Below are 23,553 nucleotides of genomic sequence, written 5' to 3'. Positions count from 1 at the left end.
CTGTCCCTAAGCCCGGGGCCTCGTGGTCTCTGACAGCCAATCAGCGTGTTCCATCTGTCGGACCTGTTCAGGTGTGGGCTGGGACCCAAGCTGGTCCCTGGACAGTCGGCTTGAGGGCTTGGGATAAGGTGATCGGTTGGCTTGAAGCTCACCGCGCAGCCTGACGGTGAGGCTGCAGAGCGAAGGCTCAGACAGCGGTTGAGGATCCTGGGACTGTGTGTAAGTCCCTGGATCCCGCTCACACTTGAGCTCTGCAGAGCATTCATTCACTCAACAAACATCTGTGGAGCGCTTGCTCCAAGTAAAAAATGAACTGTTTTACGCACAACACTCCTCCACCCCACTTTTTAAGATTTATTTATTTGAGACAGAGAGAGGAGAGAGAGCACAAGGTGGGGACAGAGGGAGTAGCAGACTCCAGCACTGAGCAGGGAACTGGAGGCAGGATTGGATTCCAGGACCCTAGGATCATGACCTGAGCTGAAGGCAGGTGCTTAACAGACTGAGCCACCCAGGTGCCCCTACTCACAGCACTTCTGACACCAAATGTATGTGGGTATGGAGGGATTTCACACCAAACAATTCTCTCCGGGTACCGACTGGGCATCCTAGAGTTCAATTCTGACATTAACTACCCAGGGTTTGGGGCAGACACCACGAACTTGAGGACTGGGGCCATCGAGACTGCCCCCCCCTTCAGATGCCAGCTGCAAGTATTGAGTCTCCAAGTGACCCCTACTTCTCTGACTTGGCTCCAAAATCGGGGGGCTCCCACAATTCCCCTTCCCTTTCAGGCTTGATAATTAGAATCTCACAGAGCTCAGTAAGCATTTCAGTACTATTACAAGTTAATTATGAAAGGGTAGAGATCAGGAACAGCCAAATGGAAGAGATGCATAGGGCAAGGTATGGAGAAGGGGCACCGAGCTTCCCTGCGCTCCCCAGCCGCCACCCTCCTAGCACCTTGATGCGTTTCCAATCCAGAAGCTCTCTGAATCTCGTTGCTTAGATTTTTTGTTAAAGATTGTATTATTTATTTTAATTATTTGAGAGTGTCTGTATGTGTGTCTGAGAGAGAGAGCATGCAAGAGCAGGGGGAGGAGGAACAGAGGGAGAAGCAGACTCTCCACTGAGCAGATCCCAGGACCTTGAGATCATGACCTGAGCCGAAGCAGACACTTAACCCAGGTGCCCCTTGTTTTTTAGGCTTTTTATGGAAGTTTCATTATTTAGGCATGATGGATGAAATCATTGGCCATTGGTGATTATCTCAATCTCCAGCTCCCCTCCCCTCCCTTAAGGTCAGGCAGCTGGCCTCATAGTTCCTTACCCTCTAATCTTGGCTTGGTGTTTCTGGAGACCAGTGCCCCCTATCCTGACACCACCTAGGGACTCCCAGCCAGCAGGCCTCTCATTAGCATACAAAAGACGCTCTTATCATTCCAGAGATTCAAAGGGTTTTAGGAGCTGTGTGCCAGACACTAGGGACCAAAATCAAATATTTCTTTTTTATTGTATGAAACAGGAACTGAGTTGGGTGTGGTGGTGAAAAATAAAACATCCCTGCATTTGAGGAACTGATATTATATTGAAAGACACTTGTTTCAGGTAAACAAGTAAATTATACAGTAGCTTCGAGGGGCTATGGGAAGGGGAACAGGATAAGGGACATCAGAAATGCTGCGATGAGGTAGCCATATTAAAAGGAGGGGGTGGGGAGAAGGAAAGGGGAGTCAATGAGGTGAGATTTGCATAAAGACCTGAAAGAGGGGGTGAATGAGAGGAGCCATTTGACTTCAGGCTGAGGGAACAGTCAGGGCAAAGGCCCTGAGGCAGGGGCCTGGTGTGTTCAGATAGCTGCAAAGCCAATGTGACTGCAGCAGGGCAAGTGGGGAGTAAGGGAAGTGACAGGTCAGATCATGCAGGATCTTGTGAGCTGGAAGGAAGGCTCAGGCTTTTACTGAGTGGGAGCCACAGAGGGCTCTGAGCAAAGGAGCAATGGGGTGACTTGGGTATTCACAGGTTCCCTCTGGCTGCTGTGAGGACAGATCATCTCACTAGGACTAGTTGGGGCAATGTCACCCTCCCTACCACACAGCAAACTTTCCAGGGCCAAGGTTGGTTGGCATGAGACCTGGTTAGAGGCAGCCCCAGACCCGAGCCTCCCTGGCCTGATCCAGATTCTGCTGCATTACGCATGGCCCTCAACCAGCCATCTACTTGGCTGTGAATCAACCGCCCTCTTCCTGGAAACCACATTTCACTAATGGAAAAAAAAAAAAAAAAAAAAAGCTACCAGCATCTGGGCATAACGGCTTTTATTTTCTCTTATGGATAAAAGTGCTCGTCTTTCTGAGTGGACATCAAGGAATTGCTTACACAGGAGAACCGCATCCAGTATATAAATGACCAAATCGAGAAGCTCACTCCGTAGTGTTTTGGGATCATAGGGGAGAAGCCGGTTCGTGGAATTAGCGCTTCAACACTGAGACCAAATTTCACCCCTTACTTGCCTTTTGGAGTGGAGTAGGAGAAAAACAAAAGAACATGAACCCTGGGGAAGCCAAAGAAGAAAAGGAAAAAGCAGAACCCTAAATCCCAATCGTGGCAGTGGAGAGACCAGCTGCTTAAAGCAAATGGTAAGAATTCAGGACCCAGCCTCAGGCCACCTCTCCAGACCCCAATCTCCCAGGAGTTGAGAAATCTCACCCCCACCCCCAAGCTTTGGCTTCATTGCTGTTTGTAAACTCAACATATCTCCATCCCCCCCCACCCCCCCACCCCCATGATCTTCCAGGACATTGGTTTGGGTTCCATCGTGAGTGAAGCCTCCCACCCAAAATTATACAATAAAAACCTGCATTATTTTTAGAAGAAACCCAAAAAAACCCTCTCCTACATTATTCCTAATTTTGAGAAAACCCAGAGGCAGCTAGCTGTCTCAGTTGCTACTTAAAGCTCAAGTGTTCAAAAATCACGTGTAGACACAAGGCTCACTTCATGTCAGGCACAAGACACAGCCAAAGCTGTTTTTTATCAGGTGGGCTATGACAGGTTGGCTTGTCCCTTAGGTAAGGGCACTTTGGTCCATCTTTTTTTTTTTTTTTTTCCTAGCAAACAGTTTAAGAAAAATGGACTGGCCAACAGAATCTTGATGGCCCACAGTACATCTTAACAGACTTGTTGTTTTTCTTAATGGCTGCTTTAATCTTTTATGTTAAAGCAACTAACATTTTTGACTCCTGTCCCAAACATTCCCTCAAACTCATTGTGTTCCCAGAAACTTGTCCATTTGACCAGTCACATGATTTGTTGGCTTGCAAAGATACGCTCCCTTTGAAGCTCTAAGGGCAGCCCTTGGTAAGGGGTGAACGGGGCCTGTCTAGAAAAGAATCCAATCTAGAGCCTCTATAATGGTAAAAGTGAAATAAAACTTGAACCAGGTCTTCCTCCCTTCAGAAGGAGGAGGCTGAACTCTTTAAGGCTATAGCAAGTCATTTTGGTGGCAGGGGCTGGGAGTGGAGCACAAACCATCTGTTTAGACCATCTTCCCCGTGTTTGTCGTGTTATGGGATGTTAGTTGGTGTTGTGGGGCAGAAACAGGTGCCCCATGCCACTGGAGTTTGGACTTTGGTGGGCAGGAAGGGCACTGAGCTGCGGTGGGGGGTGGAGATCAAGACAGAGCTCCCCAAACTGCACATAACCTCCCAGTAGGAGCCCCTGCCAGCTGGGCACCGCAGCCTTGTGGCCTCCCAGATGTGTGTCAACCGGGGACTGAGTCCCGGTGTATCCCCATCAGCCTGCCACTCCCAGGCTGTGTCAGTGAAAGGCATGTGGCAACAGCAATTACCCAATTCTGCTTTCTTGCCCCTTCAGCCCAACCCTAAAGCCTCCCTGAGAGTGACTCCTCTATTAGGAGGAGACATCACCTCCCTGGGTCCCACCAATGACTTGGCTCAGGAAACGGGACTCTGGGTCTTCAAGGGCTCTTGAATGGGAGGAGCCTAGTCCTTCTAGCGGCAAGTCGCCAGCAAGAGCAGGAGACTGGAATATTGCTCAATTTCCTTTTCTAGCAGGATATAAGATGTGGAAAGATCTTGCTTAAAACATCACCAGCTAAATGGGGCCTGGGAGAGGCAGGTATGGGCGGGAGGGCCCGGGCTCCTGGCTCTGGGGTTAACTCCTAGCAAAAAGACCCCAGCGGGAATGCCAGGAGTTGCAATGTTCTCTGCCCAGCCTGATGCGGACCATAGTCCAGAACTCAATCCAGGGATCAGAGATGCAGTGGATAAGGCAAAACAGTGGCAGGGGTGTGGGTGATGTGGAACACTGGGGAGGCTCTGAAGGCACTTCTGGGGTCCCTGAAGCTGGGTGGGGGTCAGGTCTCTGACTTCCTGTCCCTTGACAATGGGAAAAGCTGCTTTAATACTGCTTTCACAGGCAGGGAATCTGCAGGCCAGGGGGGAAGGGTCTGCAAGGGCTATAATCACCTTCCCGCCTTGGAAGCTTGAGGTCTGAGGAGGTTCACGGGTGGGCCTGGGACCACACCAGGGGACCCTGAGAAAGGAGTTGCCTTCCACATCCCCAGGGATGAACTCTGAGGACCCACACCGCAGGACAAAGAAAACGAACCATCTTTGACCAGCTCGTGAACGCCAGGCAATGCCCAAACAGAATGGATGAGGACAACAGTTTCAACCCCGAAGGCACTGTGGACACCCCTCCACCAGGCGGGGTGGGACATGCTGCTCATGTTCCCTCCATTCAAATTCCTGAAAAGCAGCAAGCTCGTGCATGTCAACATCCCCAGACTCTGCCTGCAGTGCAGGATCCCCAGGGTCTGGAGCTTGTGAGAAGGCTGCCTGGGCAAGCTGGAGACCATGCGGGAGTCGGGGCAGCTGACCGGAGGGAAGGGGGTGCCCTGAGCTTGGAAACAGCCCTTGTGGCTCATGCCTCTGTCACAGTCCCTGCCAAGGCCAAAAGGGGTGGGCAGGGGTTGGGGACCACCTCTAGCAGCTGCAGCTGCTGGGCTCGGGGGGTGGGGTGTCCCCCAAGGCTGGGCCCTTCCCATTGCTCCCCGGGCTGGAGCTGGGTTCAAGGGACTCGTTCATCTTCTCACAGATGATGTCCACAAGGCGCTCAAAGACCTGCTTCACATTGATGTTCTCCTTGGCGCTGGCCTCAAAGAACTCAAAACCTGGAGGGATACAAAGTGGGAACACCAGTGAGACCCCCCCAGGGGTAGGGCCTGGGCTGTGCATCATCCAAACCTGGTTTCTAAGCCCAGGTTTGCCTTTCATGAGGTTGTGAGACGTTGGCTGAGAACCTCAGTCTCTTGAAGCCTCAGTTGGCTCATCTGTAAAAAGGAAATGACGCTGATGCCAATAAAAATCTGTGGTAGGGGATCCCTGGGTGGCTCAGCGGTTTGGCCCAGGGTACGATCCTGGAGTCCTGGGATCAAGTCCTGCGTCGGGCTCCCGGCATGGAGACTGCTTCTCCCTCTGCCTGTGTCTCTGCCTCTCTCTCTCATGAATAAATAAATAAAAATCTTAAAAATAAAATAAATAAATAAGTAATTTAAAAGGGATCCCTGGGTGGCGCAGCGGTTTAGCGCCTGCCTTTGGCCCAGGGCGTGATCCTGGAGACCCAGGATCGAATCCCACGTCGGGCTGCCGGTGCATGGAGCCTGCTTCTCCCTCTGCCTATGTCTCTGCCTCTCTCTCTCTCTCTCTCTGACTATCATAAGTAAATAAAAAAATTAAAAAAAAAAAAAAAGTCTGTGGTAGCAGTCCCAGTTTGTACTATTCCAAGAATCTTTCTCACAGAGCAGTGGCTGCAAGGGCCCAGCTAGTGATGTTCTGGTGCCTGGCAGGCATGTAACGAACGGCAAGGCTTCCCAGCGTCCATGGGGCATATGTGATGCACACAGTCTTGACCTACAGAAAGTACTAGAGGTGGTAATAATGATAGCAATAAATAATAAGCAGTAGCAGACACCCAAACACTCCTAACTTGTCTCTCATTTAAACAAAAAAGCTTGTCCCAGGGAACCTGGGTGGCTCAGATGGTTAAGAATCCGACTCTCGATTTCGACTCAGGTCATGATCTCAGGGTCTTGGGATTAAGCTCCAGGTGGAGCTCCATGCTGGGCATGGAGCCTGCTTATAGTCTTTCTCTCCTCCCTCTGCCCCTCCCCCACTCTCTCTCTCTCTCTCAAAAAGAAAAATAAAATAGGGCAGCCGGGGTGGTTCAGTGGTTTCACGCCTGCCTTTGGCTCAGGGAGAGATCCTGGAGACCTAGGGTCGAGTCCCACATTGGGCTCCCTGCATGGGGCCTGCTTCTCCCTCTGCCTGTGTCTGCCCCTCTCTCTGTGCCTCTCATGAATAAATAAATAAAAATCGAAATCAATCTAAATCGATCAATCAATCAATCAATAAATAAAATAAAATAATTTTTGAAACTATTTAATTTAAAAAAGCTTCTGCTCCCAAAGATGGAAGGTAGTATAAAGGATTTGGGGACTTGCCCATGGTTCCTCAGCTACAAAAAGTGGGCTGCCAACCTAAAAATAAGGGTGGGTGTATATGACAATCTTTCCTGCACCCCTAAAAGATTGGCTCAGGCTCGGCCTACAGGGAGCTACCCCCAAATGGTCCCCAATACGTCCATATTCACCACACCCGCCAGAAATTGGGCCAGAAATTCAGACAAACACCCCCTATACTACACACAGCACAGGGTAAACGGCTCTATCCCAGCACTAGTCATGCTGTCCTATAAAAATGTAATTACAATCAAATAATTATGTGTGTATTTATCCATTTCCTATCGGTCTCTGCTATTAGAATGCCAGCTCTGGGAGGGCAGATTGCTATCTGACTTGTTTGGTGCCTGGCATATAGCAGATGTCAGAAACTACTAACTGAATGAATGATTGATTGACTGAATGACAGAGGCAGGCCATGAACTCAGATCTCTTACTCCAAGCTTCCTGATCATCAATGTCACCCTACTGCCTTCCCAGGCAAAACTGGCATTTCCTTATCTGTGTGCGGCTCTGCCTCAAAGCATCCGAGTTCTTTTTTTAATACTTTTTTGGTCCTGATTATAAATATTCAGTGGAGAAATTCACTAAAGTTAGAAACCACTGAAAAATATCAAGACAGATATAAAAGCTATTTGTAACCTCATCATCCAGAAGCAATTGTCATTGGTGTTTTGGTGTTTCATTTTTCATTTTTTTTTTTTTAAGATTTTATTTATTCATGAGAGACACAGAGAGAGAGGCAGAGACACAGGCAGAGGAAGAAGCAAGTTCCATGCAGGGAGCCCGATATGGGACTCGATCCTGGGTCTCCAGGATCATGCCCTGGATGGAAGGCAGATGCTTAACTGCTGAGCTACCCAGGAGTCCCTTGCTTTTCACTTTTTAAAAAAAAATATTTTATTTATTTATTCATGAGAGACACGCAGAGAGAGAGAGAGACAGGCAGAGGGAGAAGCAGGCTCCCTGCAGAGAGCCTGACATGGTACTTGATCCAGGGTCTCCAGGATCACGCCCTGGGCTGGAGGTGGCACTAAACCACTGAGCCACCCGGGCTGTCCTCACTTTTCTTTTCTTTTCTTTTTTTTTTTTTTTTTAAGATTTTATTTATTTATTCATGAGGGACACAGGGAGAGAATCAGAGACACAGGCAGAGGGAGAAGCAGGCTCCATGCAGGGAGCCAGACATGGGATTCAATCCCGGGTCCCCAGGATCACGCCCTGGGCTGAAGGCAGTGCTAAACCGCTGAGCTACCTGGGCTGCCCTCACTTTTCATTTTTAAAAGAATATAAATACATAATTATCGGGGTTGGGTTTGTAGGGGGTATGTGCGTGTGTATGTGCATGTATGTGTGTGTTGCTTTTTTCCTACAAAACTGGGATCAAATTCTGTCTCCTGCTCTGTACCTCAGTATTTTAAACTTAATGACAGAGTTGGAAGCCCCTTTACGCCCAGTCTCTAGATGTTCTCTGCAAGGTGGGGGCAACATCGGCAAGTATCCCAGCCCACCACTAGAAATCATAGCTAATTTCACCAGTTCCAGGCAAACTGGGGATCTGGGCCCCAGCTGCAAAAGCTGACTCCTCAGCATACCTAGAAATGAGAACTCCAAGCTGGAGTTCCCAGAAAACACAAGAAACAGAGGAACAGGTTAATGACACCATGAGGGAGCAAAGAGCCAAATCTCAAGTGGAAGATGTTCCATAGAACAAAGACCCAGTTTGTCTAACAAATAGACGGTAAGGAAAAAAAAGACTGTTTATAGTCTAGGGTCCCTGAACTTTCTCCATAAAGGGGCAGATAGTAAATATTTTAGGATTTGTGGGTCATTATGTGGTGCCTAGAATTTTGTGTGCAAGTGTCAACAACAGTTCACCATCATGCCAGCCAACACTTAGATGCAACTGCATGTGTGCAAGGCTGTGATATCGGCTTTATATGTCAGAACTCATTTAGCCCTGGGATGCCTGGGTGGCTCAGTGGTTGAGTGTCTGCCTTTGGCTCAGGTCATGATCCCAGAGTCCCAGGATCAGGTCCTGCATCAGGGAGCCTGCTTGTTCCTCTGCCTATGTCTCTGCCTTTCTCTGTGTCTCTCATGAATAAGTAAATAAAATCTTAAAAAACAAAAACAAAAACTCATTTGCCCCCCAAGACAGCTTGATGAACTGGGGCTGTTATAATCTCCATTTCACAGAGGAGCAAGTGCAAGCCCAGACAGCTGAAGTTACTAATACGAGATCACAAAGCAACCAAGAAATAATACAAGTTAATGTTCAATCAGGGCCAGTGTTAACTTATTTCATCTTTTTTTTTTTTCATCTTTTTTGTTTTTTAAGATTTTATTTATTTATTCATGAGAGACAAAAAGAGAGACAGAGACATAGGCGCAGAGGGAGAAGCAGGCTCCATGCATGGAGCCTGATGTGGGACTTGATCCCTGCACCTAGGATCATGCCCTGAGCTGAAGGCAGACACTCAACCACTGAGCCACCCAGGAGTCCCTTATTTCATCTAACAGCACTCTGAAGGAGACATGGTTTTCACTGTTTTCCAGATGGAGAAATGGAAGCACAGAGAGGGGAGGTGATGTCCTCAAGGTCACACAGCTAGTGGGTTACAGGATGGGACTCTAGCTCCTGAGGCTGGGTCCTTAACCCATCCTCCCCTATGGTGATGGTTATACTGCCTCCTGCAAGGAAAGTCCTGTGGAGAGCTTAGAATCCTAGAATATTCCAGGCAAGATTTCCTTTTAGCCTATGGGTACCTGGGTAGCTCAGTGGGTTAAGCATCTGCCTTCAGCTCAGGTCATGATCCCAGGGTCCTGGGATTGAGCCCTGTGTCCTCAGGCTCCCCGTTCAGCAGGGAGTCTGCTTCTGCCTCTCCCTCTGCCCTACCCCCACTTGTGTGCATAACACACACACACACACACACACACACTTTCTCTCAAATAAATAAAATCTTAAATTTAAAAAAAAAAAGATTTCCTTTTAGCCTAAATTTCCATTTATCTGATTCAAAAAGGTAGCCTGAAAATTCCTCCTCCCATGCCAGTGCCCTGGTCCCCAGTTCTCAGACACACAGATGTCATCACTGTTACTAGATCCTTCTGTGTCCTTCTGGAGTTTCTTTGGGCAAACCTAAGTATATATTCTTATTCGCATACATTTTTACACACTCCTGCAGGGGCCAGCAAGCTTCGAGTCACGGGCCAGATCTGGCCCCTCACCTAATTTTGTAAACTGAGTTTTTCTGACAGCCACGTATGCTCTCTGGCTCCTTTCAGGCAGAGCTGACTGTGGGGACAGAGAACCCTAAGACTATAGTTATTTCCTATCTGGCCCTTTGAGAAAACATCTGCTGAGCCGCAGACTACAGGAAGCAGCCAAACCCACGTTTTTGCACTTTGCTTTTTCCACTTAACCCGACACCCCAGAAATCTTGCCATAGCAGGACACAAAGAACGTGTTCATCCCTTTGCACAGCTGTGTAGTATTCTACTGTGTGACTGTGCTTTATGCATAGCTGCTTTCCCCAGGGCGAGATGTTTAGGAAGTTGCCAACAGTGCCGTGATTTGCTGTACTCTCCACTTCCCATGTGGGTGGGATGTTTGAAGGATAAATTTCCAGAAATGTTTTTGCCAAGTCTGGGTTCCCAGAGCAATGGGAAGGTGGGGAGTATCTGTCCCTGAATTCTCCGAGATTAAATGCAGAACGTGGCATACCTGTGGGTATTTTTCTGAGCGGATCCTCAAAGGGCAGAGGGTTGATGACTGTGGTTGGACCTGGGACCCAAGGGTGGGGAGTAAGGGTGTGGTTCTGGGAGGTCCAGGGCCTGGGGTCCAGGCTGGGCACTAACCAAGGTCATCAGCGAGCCTCCGGCCATCCTCGGTAGGCACGACACGCTCATCTTCCAGGTCACACTTGTTCCCCACGAGGATTACCTGAGCGTTGTCCCATGAGTAGGTCTTGATCTGTGTGGCCCTGTGGAGTTTGAGGGCCATTAGGCTAGAAATTAAGAGTCAGGAGAGGAGGGGGAAGGTCAGGTGTCCGTGGTCAGCAAGCACTCACCAGTCCTGCACGGCGGCGAAGGATTCCTGGTTGGCAACATCATACATCAGCAGGAAGCCCATGGCTCCGCGGTAGTAGGCGGTGGTGATTGTACGGTAGCGCTCCTGGCCCGCCGTGTCCTAGGCACACAGCAGGGTCAGGCCACTAGAAGCTACCCTGTTCCCCAACCAACCCCTGCAGGGCCCTAAGCGGGTCACCACCTTGTGCTCATAGCCCCAGTCTGATGGGTGAGACATGGCCCTGCCTGTACAATCTCTGTCTGATGGGAGAAATATGGGCTGGCCCTCACAGCCCCAGTCTGATGGGAGGCACGGCTTTCCCAGTCTGAGGGGTCAGCGGCCTCTCACAGTCTCGTACGCCCCTCTGACCTCACCTCCAAGAACAAACTTAGTGACCACATACAAGAGCCACCTGGGTCAGAGAGCACCATCCTGATGCAGACACTCTGGTGCTCAATACCATGAGAATCATTATTAGCACCCTTGTTGGGAGCAAGAGCATGCCTCTGAGGAGCACAGAGGCCCAGTAGGGGATCCTGCGATGGTACCCCAACCTCTTCCCCACTGGTCACCAGGACTTCTAACCCGCCTTGGGTTAGCACTGTCTGCCCCTCAGACCCCACAAGGCAGGGCATATCCTCATCCTGATGAAGTCACCTCATAGATAATCCCCCCTACTCTACACATCTACCCCAAGCCCCCACCCCGTCTTTGGCTACTCTCTCTCACCTGAGGCCCCTCCCCACAGCCCGACACCCTATCATGGACTTCCTTGGAGGAACCCCAGCCCCTCCAGGGCTCCTCTCCCTTGCCACAGGTCCACCATAGCCGCCTGGCCCACCCAGATCTGCAGCTTGATCCTCTTGTCATGACGATAGACCGTCTTGACCTTGAAGTCGATGCCCACAGTGCTGACAAAGGCAGGTGTGAAGGAGTCATCCGCGTAGCGGAACAGGAAGGACGTCTTGCCCACGCTGCTGTTGCCGATGAGCAGCAGCTTAAACATGTAGTCAAAGTTCTGGTCTGCTGCATCCCGCGGGCCCGTGGGGGGGTCTCCAGCTGATGCCATCTTGGCAGAGAGCCTCTTGGGGCACGGGGAGGGGCTGTCGCCCTGCAGAAAAATAAACCACCTGGAATGGCTCCAGTGTATCCGACCAGACCCGGGTTCAAATCCTGCTTCTGCCACTAGGAGGCCAAGCGGCCTCAGATGCATCACTTGCTCTCTCTGGCCCTCTGTATCCTCTTCTGGAAAATGGGGCTGCTTATCAAATGCAAGGGCCCAGGTTGCGGAGGGGAGACACATGCAGTGCCTCCTCTGGCCACCGAGGAACCAGACCCTGCAGAAGGTGCAGGTGTGGACTTTGCCCGGGAGTGAGCAGCTGGCTGGGCCCAGGTATGAGCTGGGGGGAGGAGGGCCTGCCAGCTGGATAGAGCCCCCCCTCAGGGCCTGGCTGTTGACTTTGGCAAGGACACCTGCCCTGACCACCCCCCCACCTCTATGCTGAGTTTAACCCCATCCCTGGCCTCCACGGGGGTTTCATTGGATACAACCCAGGTTTAAAGCCCAGCTCTACCCCCAGATGGGTCCTGCCACCTTCTGTTTGTCAAAAGGGTGGGCCTGTCTCCCTCCAGGCAGGGCTGACTCACCCCGGCCCCAGCCCACAGAGGCTGCAATGACAGTCCTCGACCCTAAGGAAGCCACCTAATAAGAACCCCACCCCACCCCACCACCACCATACCCCTCTAATTCCTGATTCTTCCTTTCTTGGCAATCTGTCCCCAAGGCTAGGCTGCTTTATCTGGGTCTGGGACACCCCCTCAGCCCTCATTCTCTCCCTAGGCCTCAGTTTCCCCAGCCGTCTATGGCTTCTCCTAGAGCTGCACAGGGAGGCTCCAAGAGGCCTGGGTGAATGAAGGGCACACTGGCTGGCAGAGGAACCCTGAGCAAAGCTATTTCTCAACTGCCTGTGGGGCTTTTTTCCATTTTAAAAGAGGACCGAACCAGCCCGCTTTCCTGCCCAGCCCTGGGCCCCACCCGGTGTTCCGGGAGAACGAGTTCAGAGGAGGGGAAGACAAGAGGCAGGAAACCTTTCCCCATGTTGGGCAGGGCTGCCAGGCTGGGGCCCTTACCCCACCCCCAGCCCCAGCCCCAGCCCACCTGTCAGCCGGTCCCACCTCTTGCCGACCATCTGCCCACCCTCCCTCACACCTGGCACTAGAGAAGGGTCCTCGGGGGCCTCGGCCCTATCTCCCTGCTGGATTTGGGGCGCCCCCGCCGGTGCAGGGGGGCTCAGGAGCTTCCTCCCATCACCATATGGTCCCATCTCCTGTTCCCAGCTGGGCTCTCGGCCCCGCCCGCGCCCCATTAACGCTCCCCTAGGAGCCCAGCTGGGTGGGGGCGAGGGAAGAGGCGTTCCCCCTCCGCCCGCCTTTGTTCCCCGCTCCCCGGGCCCTCCCTCTAGCCCCCGGCCCCCCAGACCTGCGGGGACGCGGAGGTGCGGGGCGGGGGTGCGGTCCCTCCGAAGGGGTCACCTCGCGTGGGGGGCGCTGCCCGCGGGCGCTCCTGCTGCGAACTCGCTGCGGCCTGGCCCCAGGCGCGACGCCGACCCCGCAGCCGCCGCCGCCGCCACCGCCGCTGCCCGCAGCCACCCGGATCCCGCGCCCGCTCCGCCCAGGCGGGGGAGGAGGAGCCGCTCCCGGGAGGGGCGGGGCGGGGCCGAGTCCGGGGCGGGGCTTGCGGGAGCCTGGGGGAGGGGCTGGAAGCGCCCCGCGCTGGGGCGGCCTCGGGCCCGCCCCCCGACGATAAACTTCGTCTTTCCGAACGGTACGTAGAGCTCCTACTCTGCACGGAAGTTAAGGGAGCGGATTCTGGAGTCAGGTTCGAATCCCAGCTCCACCACTTCCTAACTCGGTTTAACTTTGGACGTGTTACTTAACCTCCCGGGGAGCCTGGTGCCCCCGGGCGTCCAGTGGTGCATAAGAAGAATCCCTACCGGGGCACCCGGGTGGCTCAGTGGTTGAGCGTCCGCCTTCCGCTTGGGTGGTGATCCCAGGATCCTCAGATCGATCGAGCTTCCCATCGGGTTCCCTGCGGGGAGCCTGCACCTCCCTCTGCCTGTTTTTCTGCCTCTCTATGTACTCTTACGGATAAATAAAATATTTTTTTTTTAATTTTTATTTATTTATGATAGTCACAGAGAGAGAAGGAGAGAGAGGCAGAGACATAGGCAGAGGGAGAAGCAGGCTCCATGCACCGGGAGCCTGATGTGGGATTTGATCCCAGGTCTCCAGGATCACGCCCTGGGCCAAAGGCAGGCGCCAAACCGCTGCGCCACCCAGGGATCCCAGATAAATAAAATCTTTAAAAAAAAATTGCTACCTCACAGGACTGTGTGAAGGCTCTGACCTGAGTTAGGATCTCGAAAGTGCGATGCCCCACCCTAAAGTGGTGTAGGTCCCTGCGAAATACCCTGAAGGGCTCTTAGAATTAAACCGTTTACAGGTAAGGAAATGGAGCCTCAGAGAAGGGCACCTCTTTGACTGAGGCCACACAATGACGAAATTCTCACATCCAGGCTCAGGTGAGGCTCCAGAATTTTCTTCAAGCCATGAGAACATCTGCGGGCTTTGCTGGAGTCAAATCCCAGCAACTACACCTAAAGCCACTTGAACTCTGAATCTCCATTGCTTCATGGGAACAATTGTAGCTCCCTCCAAGGGCTGCCACATGGGTGAATGGAGAGGACATGCATCAGGAAGGGCCACCATATGATCAGTAACAAGCAGCCCCAAGGTCTCCATGGCACTCGACACCCAAGGTGTTCTTCTCACTCACACTGGTCATTGTGGTGAAGGAAAAATGTAGCTAATCATGCACTGGCTTGTACACTTCTCTTTGGAAGTGACTCTGTTCACATTTCCTTGGCCAATTTGGCAAGTCATGCAGCCATCCCCAGTGTCAATGGGGTGGGAAATACAATCAAATCAGCTATTGTTATAATAATACATGGTACATACGATGGTTAGTGCCATGCCTGGCACACAGCAGGTACTCAGTAAATGGACACTTTACAGGAAGAGCTTAGGGTCGGTAATGACTAACACTCCAAATCCTGCCACATGAATATGGTAACGAAGGCCCTCAGCTCTACCTTCGCCCACCCCTCTTCCTGCTTTCCAGTTGGGAGAAGAATGACAGCAGCCATTTCCAAAGAAGTGTTTATTAACATTTGGGGCCTCAGCGGGGCCAGAGAGGAAGTGGGTGCTAGAGGCTCCTGAGGCTCAGGGCAAGGCCTGCAAGACAGATCCCATTGCTCAGGAGGCAGCCCAGATTGCAAATGGAAGACAGGCCATGGTAGCGGAAAAAGGTCTGGCGGAGGACACTGTACTTGGGGTCTTGCCCTCGCAGCTGGCGGTAGGGGTCGGGGCCCTGGTGGCTTCCAGGCACCTCCCTACCCAGGCCCCGCTCCTTCTCCACTGTGTGCAGGGCCCACATGGCAGCTGTGGTGCGAGGCTCCAGCCAGCGGGCGTTGATAGTGGACAATGTGAGGCTCAGGAACAGCAGGCAGAGCTGGTAGGGTGGTGGAAGGAGGACAAGGTGAATCATGCCGAGGGGGCAGGAGGGATCCTAGGGAGGGTCCTCCTGCATCCTCAAAGTCCAGAGGTGGGTGGGAGACAGTATTAGGTCAAAGCCAGGCCTCCCTGTCCTTCTCCAAACCCAGTCTAGAGGCCCCAAGCAGAGCTCCCGGCTCCTAGCTTTCATACCCTAAAACCAGCAGCTCCAGCACCACGTCCTCTATTCTCTCCCAAAACCTTCTGAGCCTCTCCTCCTCTGATACCCAGACTGGAAGTTTCCACAACACAGCCTTGCCTCCTCCCCTCCTGCTGCCCCAAACTGGGGGCATCTCAGGGCAGAACCTCTCTTCCCCAAATTGGGCAGAGCACCAGAACTTTCCCCCACCACCGGCCAAAAAGAGCCTAAGACAGGGCCCATCTCCTCTATGGTCCCTGCCCAGACTCCAGAAACTGAGATTGGGCCCACAGGAGTGAATAGAAAGTCCTTGAGGTTCCAGTTACCCATAATCCTCTCCTGACTCTTTGGGATTATTCTTGAAATCCTTGTCAGGCCTCACCTGCCCACATCTGAGGAACATAACAGGGGCAGGGGGAGGGCAGGATGCAGAAATATGAGATGCAGAGATGGTTTCCTGCCTTGTGGCTGGGAAAATGTGTGGATGGGAGTGGGGGATTGTAAATTCCCAGTCAGGCTGGTTTTTAAACAAAGAGCTGGGGTCACTGCCTGAACCCAGCTGAGTCACCACAACTTGGCAGCAGGCCCAGCCAGGGGAAAGAGAAGGAGCAGCAACCAGCAGAGACACACTGAGGGATAGAAAGGGCTGCTAGGGATGGTTGTGCAGGCTGTGCACTGCTCAAGGGTATCCAGAGCCCAGTTTGGCACCCACCAGGAAGGTGTAGTTGCTTGTTTTTGTTTTTTAAATTCTCACAAAGGTGTAGCCATAGGTACTAAGTGGGGTCCTGGGAATGGGTCTCCAGAGGGCAGTGGAGCCCAAGCCCGCATACCTGGCTGGTCTCCCAGAATGTGAGCTGAGCCCAGGCATGTTGTGAAGCCAAGATGCAGAGGTTGATGAAGGCACAGCCCATGGAGATGTGAAAGTATAAAGGGAAGAGTTTGCTTTGCACCAGGCCGAAGGTATGTCGGGGAAGGTTTCGGAAAAGCTGGAAGCCTGTGGGGGTACAGTGAGCCACATGCCTGTTAGGACACTTCCAGGTCCCCCTCTCATTCTTTTTTCCACCCTGGGTACCCATGACGTCCAGGTGGGGGGTCCCTACCTGAGATGAAGGTCACCCACATTTGCATGCCCCACGCCCCTGACAAGACCAGTAGATGGACCATCTTAGTCAGGCTTCCAGGATTCCCGCCTTCCTCCATCTTGCAGGCCTGGGAAAAAGGCACCGGGTGTCCCAGAGTTTTACCCTTGCCCCATGGTCTTCAGCCTGTGAGCCTGCTCGAGGCCAGGATCACGGCCAACTCAGGAGAGATCCAGGGATACCAGCCCGGGGAATGGGGGTGGGGAAGACCCAGAACAATCCCGAGACAACCTCTAGCCCAGTCTCTCCAAATGTCAGCCCTCAGGATCTCAGGCTTTCAGGACCCCCAGCATCCACGCCGTCTCCGAGACTCGAAAATTTCAGTTAGCCCCAGCAGCTCAAACTCCCAGCCCTGGGTATTCAGAGATTCCCCGCGGGGACTCCCCCAAATCAGCCCAGGGACCTAACTGTAACCGTAAGGACGCCTGCTGTCATCTCAGGATCCCAGATATCACTGTGAAGGTCCCCAAAGCACCCCTGGACACCCCCATCTAATGCTGGGAAACCCCAAATCTCACGCCGAGGACACCGACCCTATCACTGCACCCAGACCTCAACCCGCAGCACCCAGGAACCCGAGAACAGGCGTGCCGGGGCCAGATCTCGGGGGCCGGGCGGGCTGGGCCAGCTACCTCGCTCCGGCGCTCCCAGGTGGCCCGCGGACCTCTTCAGTCACCTCCAAGAATTCATCCCGCCTCCCAGCTAAGCCTGAAGCCAATTGGACGGTAGAGCTGCCGCCTCCCGCACCGCCCTCCTTAGATACGGACTAATCGATTAGCGGAAACCAGCTGGAATCCCGCCCCCTCGTCTGGATTTTATCCAATTACATCGCGGCTCCTAAGATCTGCGGAAGCGGGAAGGCGCCAATAAGGTCTTGGGCTGCATCGGCGGGGGCGGAGCTAAAATGCCAGCCACACCCCTCTCTGTGACTCTACCTTTAGGCTTTGCGCGTTTTAATGCGATGGTGTCCCCACGGGATCAAATTTCAGCGTCACAGCTGGGGACTGGCATCGCGGGCCCTGAGGGGAGAGCATGAGCAGGTGGTATGTGGTAGGTGGGGGGGGAAGGGGGTCTGGAGCCCGGCGGGCGCAGGATTCTCGGCCCGGGGGGCGGGGCTCAGGCTAATGACTCCGCCCCCTTCCCCCTCGAATTCTCCCGGAGACAGCGGGAGAAGCAGTTGATGTGGAAGGGGAAGGGGGAAGATTAAGGGGGAGACGTGGGGGGCGGGAGGGTGGGGGTGGGGTGGGCTCGACTGGGTACCAGTCTGCAGTTGGAGCTCAAAAACACATCTTCCCTCTTCCCTTTCAAGCCTCCCAGGGCTCCTGGGGTCCCCAGTTTCCCAGGTTGCCAGTGTGACGTTCCGAGAACAGTTTCCCACTATTGTATGTCAGGCACTGGCATAGATTAATTTACTTAATCACAGCAACCCAGCGAGGTGGATCGTATGACATCCCCTTTTTTATAGTTGGGGACACTGAGGCATGGAGACGATCGGTAACTCTCCAACATCACACAGCCGGGAAGGGGCGGAGCTAGGATTTGAACCCAGGCCACCCAGGTGGAGAGGCCCCCCCGCTTAATCATCCTGCTGTACTGTCTCTGCAAGTGCGGGCCTTCCGAGACAGAGATACTTGAAGGGGTGGCCTAGAACATTTCAGGCTGAGGAAAAGCTCCTATATCACGACATGGGTGTGAAGACCCAGTGAGTGCCTAGGATGGTGCCCAGCACTCAGTAAGGTGCTCAGAAAATAGGAACTTAAAAAAAAAAAAAAAAAGGATTAGGGAAGATTTCACAGAGGAAACGTTGAGGAGAGCGTTGAAGGGTGTATAGCTGACTTCCAGGAGGACTGGGCCAGAGGGAGGACACCAGACAGCCCAGCAAGGGCAGAAGAGAAAGCCCTGGAGGGTGGGCTTTCTAGCTGAGCGTGCATCAGGACAAAATGCCCTTCACCTGGAAGTTTTTCCAGACAGGCCTGCCCCAGGTCCCCATCTGTGCCAGCCCTGACAACACTGGAATGTTGAACAGGGGGTGTGAATGTGAGACCCAGAACTGGGTTTTCTCCCGTTCCTAGCCTCACCTAGGACAGGGCTTCAGCTCCAGTTCTGCTAACATTTACTGGATAGATATGCCCTGCCCCTCCTGCTCATGCTCTATGGCTCCCACTTGGGAGCCAGACCTCAACTTCCCTGCTTGGCTTTCCATCCCTTGCTTGAACCGCCCTGCTAGCCTCCTACTGGTTCCTCTTGGACCCTACCTTCCACCATCCTGAATTTACTAGCATAGAGCATGTGGTTCCATGCCTCTGAGCTTTTGCCCATGCTGTTTCCTGCCAGGAATGCCCTTCCTTTGGTTCCCAATGTTAAGATCCTTTTTTGCTTTTAGGCTCTTCTGAGGCCTCACTCACTCCTGTGAGGGTCTTCTGGATCCTTCTCACTACCCCGCCCAATGCCTAGGGCTGGGATCATCTTTCATCCAGCTTCTGCTCCTGCCATAACTGGGAGGCCCTGTGTTCAAGGCTGAGGCCTCTCTGGGGGTATTAGGGGAAGGTCTGGGAGTGTCAGGACATGAGGGCTGGTCTCAGTGCAGCCCCCTGTCCCCCCTTGTTGAAGCGACCCTCTTCTGGCTGGCCTACCCCAGGACCCTGACTACTCTCTGCCCTGCTGCTGCTCATCTCCCTTGCCCTCCAACGTGTGTTTGCCTGCTCACAGGAAGGGTGACAAGTACTGGGGTTTGTTGAGGGGCTTCCCTGGGGCTGGGGAGCTGGGAAGGGCTGGAGTGCTCTGGGCTGGTCCTCAGAAAAGCCTCCCCCACCATTCTCCCAACCCCACCCCCTGTCAGGCTCTTCCTCAGACAAGACCTTGGATTATACGATTCACTGGTCCAGGACCCCAGAGCCAGAGATCTTGGGGCCAGCTCCTGAGAACACAGTGCCGGGTATAGACTGGAGGCTAGAGAGAGACTTGGAGCCTCAGTTGTCTGGGTCTCCCATCATCCAAAACCCAGACTCACAGGAACAGTGTAATGACCAGGACCTTCTGAAGAGGCATCAAAACATCGCTAAGGTCACCCCCACCTGGGAAACCCCTCCCAGCCACACCACAATCTGCTACTGTGGGGCTTAGGGAGGGGGCCGTGGCAGTGGGTGGTGTGTGGGGGTCTTTCTCAGGAACCCTCACAATGTGTGACTTCAGCACCAAGAACAGCACCCAACGCTCAGCCCGCCGACACTAAAAACATCTTGAATGAATGGATGAAGGGATGTGCGATTGCGTTTCTTAGTCGGTCTTGTCTGTGATATTTTGTGGGTATGAGTGCCTGTGTGTCTGTGTGGCTGTGGTCATGCTTGTGTGTCTGAGTTGGGTGTAAGTGGATGCCCTGGGCCTTACCACCTGGCACGCATGGCTGTGTCTGAGCTTGTGTGGCCATAGTTGTGTTTTGATTATCATGTGTCACTGTGCCTCAATGCTGTTGGAGCTCCCTGGAGACATTGTCTATGTTATTTGCCTTTAAGGAGGAGGGTCATTACCTGAGCCCAAGCCAGAGACAGGGCTCCACAGGTGTGCTGTCAGGGGCAGCCCCAGGCCTGCACACATAGGGGACAAACCACACAAGCATACTTTTGACCATGTGTGGGCTAGTCAGGGTGGGGTGGGGTGGCATGCCCATGCATGGAGGCAGCTTTGCCTGCACTCTGTAGACCCAACTCCTACCCACCCCCCACACAATGGGTTGGGATGTGCAAGGAGAAGCACAGGGATGAATCTGTACTACCCTCATGTCCCCCTTTCCTAGAAGCCCTTGGAGACCAACTCTTCCAAAACCAAAGGTGAGAACCCTCCCTCCCAACAAGGCTATGTGCAGATGACCTGCCAGTTCTTACTTCCACCCTCTGGCCTCGCCTGGGAGGAGCCACAATATTGCTGCCCACTTAGCCCTGTCCCAGCCTCAGCTGAGTCTTGCCCCTGACCTTGTGACCCACTCCTGTCCCAACCTTAGCCTCAACAGACCCCAGCTTTTTACTTTGCGCCCACCCCTCTCCCTCCTCTGAGCTTCTGCTGACCTCTGACCTGACCTCACCCCCTGCCCCCACCACTCCTAGCCTCAGCTGACCCTTACCTCTGCTCATAGTTAAGTCCACCATGATGATTCCTGACTCCCAGAAGCTCCTGCGATGCGAACTGGAGTCACTTAAGAGCCAGCTACAGGCCCAGACCAAGGTGAGGCTCCTCTGCCCTGCCCTCAGCAACCTTTGGCCCTATTCCCTTGCTCCTGCCCCCAAGCCTGATCTCTTCCCTGCAGGCTTTTGAGTTCCTAAACCACTCAGTGACCATGTTGGAGAAGGAGAGTTGCCTGCAGCAAATCAAGATCCAACAGCTTGAAGGTGAGAACTGGCCAAGGGTCAAAGTCAGGCTAGAGGCTGGATGCTGTTGGGGTCAGCTGGATTAGCCCAAGGTGAAAGAAGCTGAGTGTGTCTAGGTTCAGAGTCAGGTCTGTCCAGGTTTAGGGTGAGCTGGGTTCAAAGCTGGGCTCAGGGGTGGTTGGGGCTCAGTCATGATCCCATCTAATCTGCAGAGGTGCTGAGCCCTATGAGCCGCCTCACAGAGAAGGAGGGACACAAGTGGGGCTTGGAGCAGGGACAGCAGGAACTGTATGGGGCCCTGGCTCAAGGCCTTCAGGGGCTCCAAAAGACCCTGCGTGACAGCGAGGAGGTGCAGAGGGCCCGCACCACACGCTGCCTACAGCTGCTGGCCCAGGAGATCCGGGACAGGTGGGCATCACCAGGAGGGCAGCCTGGAAGCTGTGGGAGGGAAGGGAGGCTGGGGAGAGGGAACCAAAGGTGGGATGTGGGATGAGGCAAATGGGAGAGGCCTGAGTAAGGTAGCCAGGGGGTCTGGGAAGGCTTGAGGGACAAGACTGGGGGATGAGGAGGCGGTGGAGAGGTATGGGAATCTGGGAGGCCAGAAGGCAGGGAAGACAGGAAGCTGGAGATGGGATGGGGAGGGAGGCCAGGGGTTCAGGAAACTGGAGGTGATATGGGAAGTTGGAAGGCAGAGAGATTGAGGGTGGCAGAGGCTGGGGAGTATGGGAGGTCTGAGGTGACAGGGGCCAGGCAAAGAGAGGCTGAGAGAATGGGAAGCTCGAGGTCAGGAGGAGAGGACACAGGGCTGGGGGAGTGGACGTGTGGGAGTAGCAGCAGGAGGGGCAAGCTGGGCAGGCAGATTGGGGGAAGGGACAGACCCTGGGGGGATGGGTAGCTGGGACAGGAGATGGGAACAGATGGGAACAGGAGAGTTGGAGGAGACATGAGGAGGCAGGTTGGCAAATGTGAGGCCAAAGGCTGAGCAGGGAGTGTGGGTCTAGGCTGCACTATCCCCTCAGCAAGAAGTTCCTGTGGGAGGAGCTGGAGCTGGTGCGGGAGGAGGTGACCTTCATCTATCAGAAGCTCCGTGAGTGCCTGGAGCCCACGGCCAGGAGGGGGGTTCTTCTGCAGCTCTGGCCCCCCTGAGTCCCCTCCCCCCACAGAGGCTCAGGAGGAGGAGATCACAGAGAACCTGATGAACATCCAGAAGATGCAGAAGACACAGGTGAAGTGCCGCAAGGTGAGCAGAGAGGGTGGGACCCTGTGTAAGTTGGGGACATGGGACTCTGCTGGCCTCCACCTTCGGACTGGTGCCAGAAGGGCTAGATTCCAATCTCAGCTCGGCCACTTAACTGCTGTGTGACTGCGGCCAAGTCACTTCACTTCTCTGGGCTTCAGTTTCCTCATCTGTATGATGGGCATGACTTGGCATCCCTACCTGAAGGGGTAGCTGCGTGAACTGTATGTTAAACACTTTGAGGGCAGCCTGGCATGTAATAAGTGCTAAGTAAGGATCACTTTTCACCATTATTGTTATTACTATTGTCGTCTCACACACACCTCCCACCCCCTGGCCTCAGGTCCTGACCAAGATGAAGCAGCAGGGGTATGAGACATCCAACTGGCCGGAGACTGAGGAGATGCCACCAGGAGGCAGTGGCTCCTGGAGGGATGACCTCCAAAAGGAACTGAGTGACATATGGTGATGTCCTGTTCCCACTCTAATCTCTGACTCCTGAACCTCATCTTTCTTGCCCTCCTACAAATCAGATCAAGCAATGACTACCAGAACCTGGAACCCACCTGAATCCAGGCCTCCCTTTACCCCCAGCGCCTGATCCCCAGCATGTCCCCCACCCAGCCCTGAGCAGTCAGAAGTTTCCCAGGATCCCCAGCTCCCCATCTCCCTGCAGGTCCGCTGTACACTTGCTGCAGAACTCCTTTGATGGCTTCACCATGTCCACAGGGGGCTGCCCCAGGGCCTCGAACCTCAGGGGTGAGGGGGGATGAGGTGCACTCTGGGTTGTGGGGAGGTCATGTTCAGAGGCTGTATTTGGGGGTCATATATGTTGGGTCTTGTTCTAGGGTCACTCAAGGATTTCCATCCTGGGGTCACTCAAGGTCACTGGGATCTTTTTGGGGACCAGTGGGGTAAAATTCAAGGGTCACTGAGGTCATACTTTGGTATCATGTTGGGTCACATTCAAGTGACATAAGGGACACTGGCCCTTGATCATGATCCCACTCATGGGTCACACTCAGGTTTGTGGGTGAAAGGCCAGAATTGCACCTGTCCCTCCCACAGGCTACAAGGGGCACCGAAGCTTGTGTCCTCAGCTCCCCTCGTGGGACTCAGACTCAGACTCAGACCAGGACCCATCCCAACCACCGTTCAACAAGAGCCGCTCCTTCCCACCTGGTACAGATCCTCCCCTGCCTCACCCCACCTTTCCTCTCCTGGCCGGCCCTGGAATGCTGCAGTATGGACCCTCCCAGCTCCCAACCTGGGCATCTGCTCCCTGACCTCCAGCCCTGGGGTCCTCTGGACTAAGCTGGGCCCTCATCCACTCTCTCCACAGCCTGAGCAGCGGGGACTGCTCTCCCTGAAGACCCCTCCAGAGAGAAAATAAACTAGCCACGACCCTCTTCCACCTGTGGACTGTTGCTCCTGATGCTTCCTGTGCCTGAGA

At 53.6% G+C, this 23,553-nt stretch overlaps 3 protein-coding genes and 1 long non-coding RNA gene across 27 annotated transcripts; 2 read left to right on the top strand and 2 right to left on the bottom strand.

Moving 5' to 3' along the window:
* Window positions 1-1,551: 1,551 nt before the first annotated feature.
* LOC144290546 (uncharacterized) lies at window positions 1,552-2,963 on the top strand. The gene is made up of 2 exons (XR_013358143.1): window positions 1,552-1,608; window positions 2,023-2,963. It is a non-coding gene; the product is annotated as an uncharacterized LOC144290546 (long non-coding RNA).
* On the bottom strand, window positions 2,302-13,251 carry RAB3D (RAB3D, member RAS oncogene family). Of its 2 annotated transcripts, none has more exons than XM_077859901.1 (5): window positions 13,093-13,251; window positions 11,455-11,724; window positions 10,615-10,733; window positions 10,403-10,527; window positions 2,302-5,197 (listed from the first exon to the last, which is right to left on the bottom strand). In XM_077859901.1, the coding sequence occupies exons 2-5, from the start codon at window positions 11,680-11,682 to the stop codon at window positions 5,010-5,012; spliced, it is 660 nt and encodes a 219-aa protein (XP_077716027.1). In that variant the 5' UTR covers window positions 11,683-11,724; window positions 13,093-13,251; the 3' UTR covers window positions 2,302-5,009. The 2 variants fall into 2 exon arrangements, with proteins under 2 accessions (XP_077716027.1, XP_077716028.1); XM_077859902.1 differs by having other exon boundaries at window positions 13,146-13,168.
* Window positions 13,252-14,817: 1,566 nt separating this feature from the next.
* Window positions 14,818-17,805, bottom strand: TMEM205 (transmembrane protein 205). 5 transcript variants are annotated; one of them, XM_077859898.1, is made up of 5 exons: window positions 17,763-17,805; window positions 17,438-17,521; window positions 16,464-16,572; window positions 16,194-16,357; window positions 14,818-15,183 (listed from the first exon to the last, which is right to left on the bottom strand). In XM_077859898.1, exons 3-5 carry the CDS (start codon window positions 16,561-16,563, stop codon window positions 14,878-14,880), a joined length of 570 nt encoding a protein of 189 aa, XP_077716024.1. In that variant the 5' UTR covers window positions 16,564-16,572; window positions 17,438-17,521; window positions 17,763-17,805; the 3' UTR covers window positions 14,818-14,877. The 5 variants fall into 5 exon arrangements, with proteins under 5 accessions (XP_077716024.1, XP_077716025.1, XP_077716023.1 ...); XM_077859899.1 differs by lacking the exon at window positions 17,763-17,805 and having other exon boundaries at window positions 17,438-17,597; XM_077859897.1 differs by lacking the exon at window positions 17,763-17,805 and having other exon boundaries at window positions 17,330-17,451.
* Window positions 17,384-23,514, top strand: CCDC159 (coiled-coil domain containing 159). Of its 19 annotated transcripts, none has more exons than XM_077859881.1 (13): window positions 17,391-17,542; window positions 19,141-19,231; window positions 19,342-19,565; window positions 20,296-20,329; window positions 20,632-20,720; window positions 20,803-20,884; window positions 21,076-21,271; window positions 21,865-21,950; window positions 22,027-22,103; window positions 22,444-22,565; window positions 22,777-22,859; window positions 23,169-23,282; window positions 23,443-23,514. In XM_077859881.1, exons 1-13 carry the CDS (start codon window positions 17,459-17,461, stop codon window positions 23,445-23,447), a joined length of 1,287 nt encoding a protein of 428 aa, XP_077716007.1. In that variant the 5' UTR covers window positions 17,391-17,458; the 3' UTR covers window positions 23,448-23,514. The 19 variants fall into 19 exon arrangements, 16 of the variants coding, with proteins under 16 accessions (XP_077716012.1, XP_077716015.1, XP_077716016.1 ...); XM_077859880.1 differs by having other exon boundaries at window positions 17,391-17,545; XM_077859883.1 differs by having other exon boundaries at window positions 17,391-17,545; window positions 19,113-19,231.
* The last annotated feature ends 39 nt before the right edge of the window (window positions 23,515-23,553 follow it).

The sequence above is a fragment of the Canis aureus genome, chromosome 19, assembly GCF_053574225.1.
Source record: "Canis aureus isolate CA01 chromosome 19, VMU_Caureus_v.1.0, whole genome shotgun sequence".
In the NCBI taxonomy this organism is placed as follows: Eukaryota; Metazoa; Chordata; class Mammalia; order Carnivora; family Canidae; genus Canis; species Canis aureus.
This window is presented reverse-complemented; position numbering and strand designations above follow the sequence as displayed.

Coding starts and splice junctions, on each gene's coding strand:
- CCDC159 (XM_077859880.1), top strand. CDS start 17,459: ATGCGATGGTGTCCCCACGGGATCAAATTTCAGCGTCACAGCTGGGGA. Junction 17,546..19,140: donor GGGGAGAGCATGAGCAGGTG/GTATGTGGTAGG, acceptor GGCCTACCCCAG/GACCCTGACTACTCTCTGCC. Junction 20,330..20,631: donor CAACTCTTCCAAAACCAAAG/GTGAGAACCCTC, acceptor CTCTGCTCATAG/TTAAGTCCACCATGATGATT.
- TMEM205 (XM_077859898.1), bottom strand. CDS start 16,563: ATGGAGGAAGGCGGGAATCCTGGAAGCCTGACTAAGATGGTCCATCTA. Junction 16,358..16,463: donor GTGGGTGACCTTCATCTCAG/GTAGGGACCCCC, acceptor GTACCCCCACAG/GCTTCCAGCTTTTCCGAAAC. Junction 15,184..16,193: donor CATTCTGGGAGACCAGCCAG/GTATGCGGGCTT, acceptor CCACCCTACCAG/CTCTGCCTGCTGTTCCTGAG.
- RAB3D (XM_077859901.1), bottom strand. CDS start 11,682: ATGGCATCAGCTGGAGACCCCCCCACGGGCCCGCGGGATGCAGCAGAC. Junction 10,734..11,454: donor GGATCAAGCTGCAGATCTGG/GTGGGCCAGGCG, acceptor CTGTGTGCCTAG/GACACGGCGGGCCAGGAGCG. Junction 10,528..10,614: donor TTCGCCGCCGTGCAGGACTG/GTGAGTGCTTGC, acceptor CAAACTCCACAG/GGCCACACAGATCAAGACCT.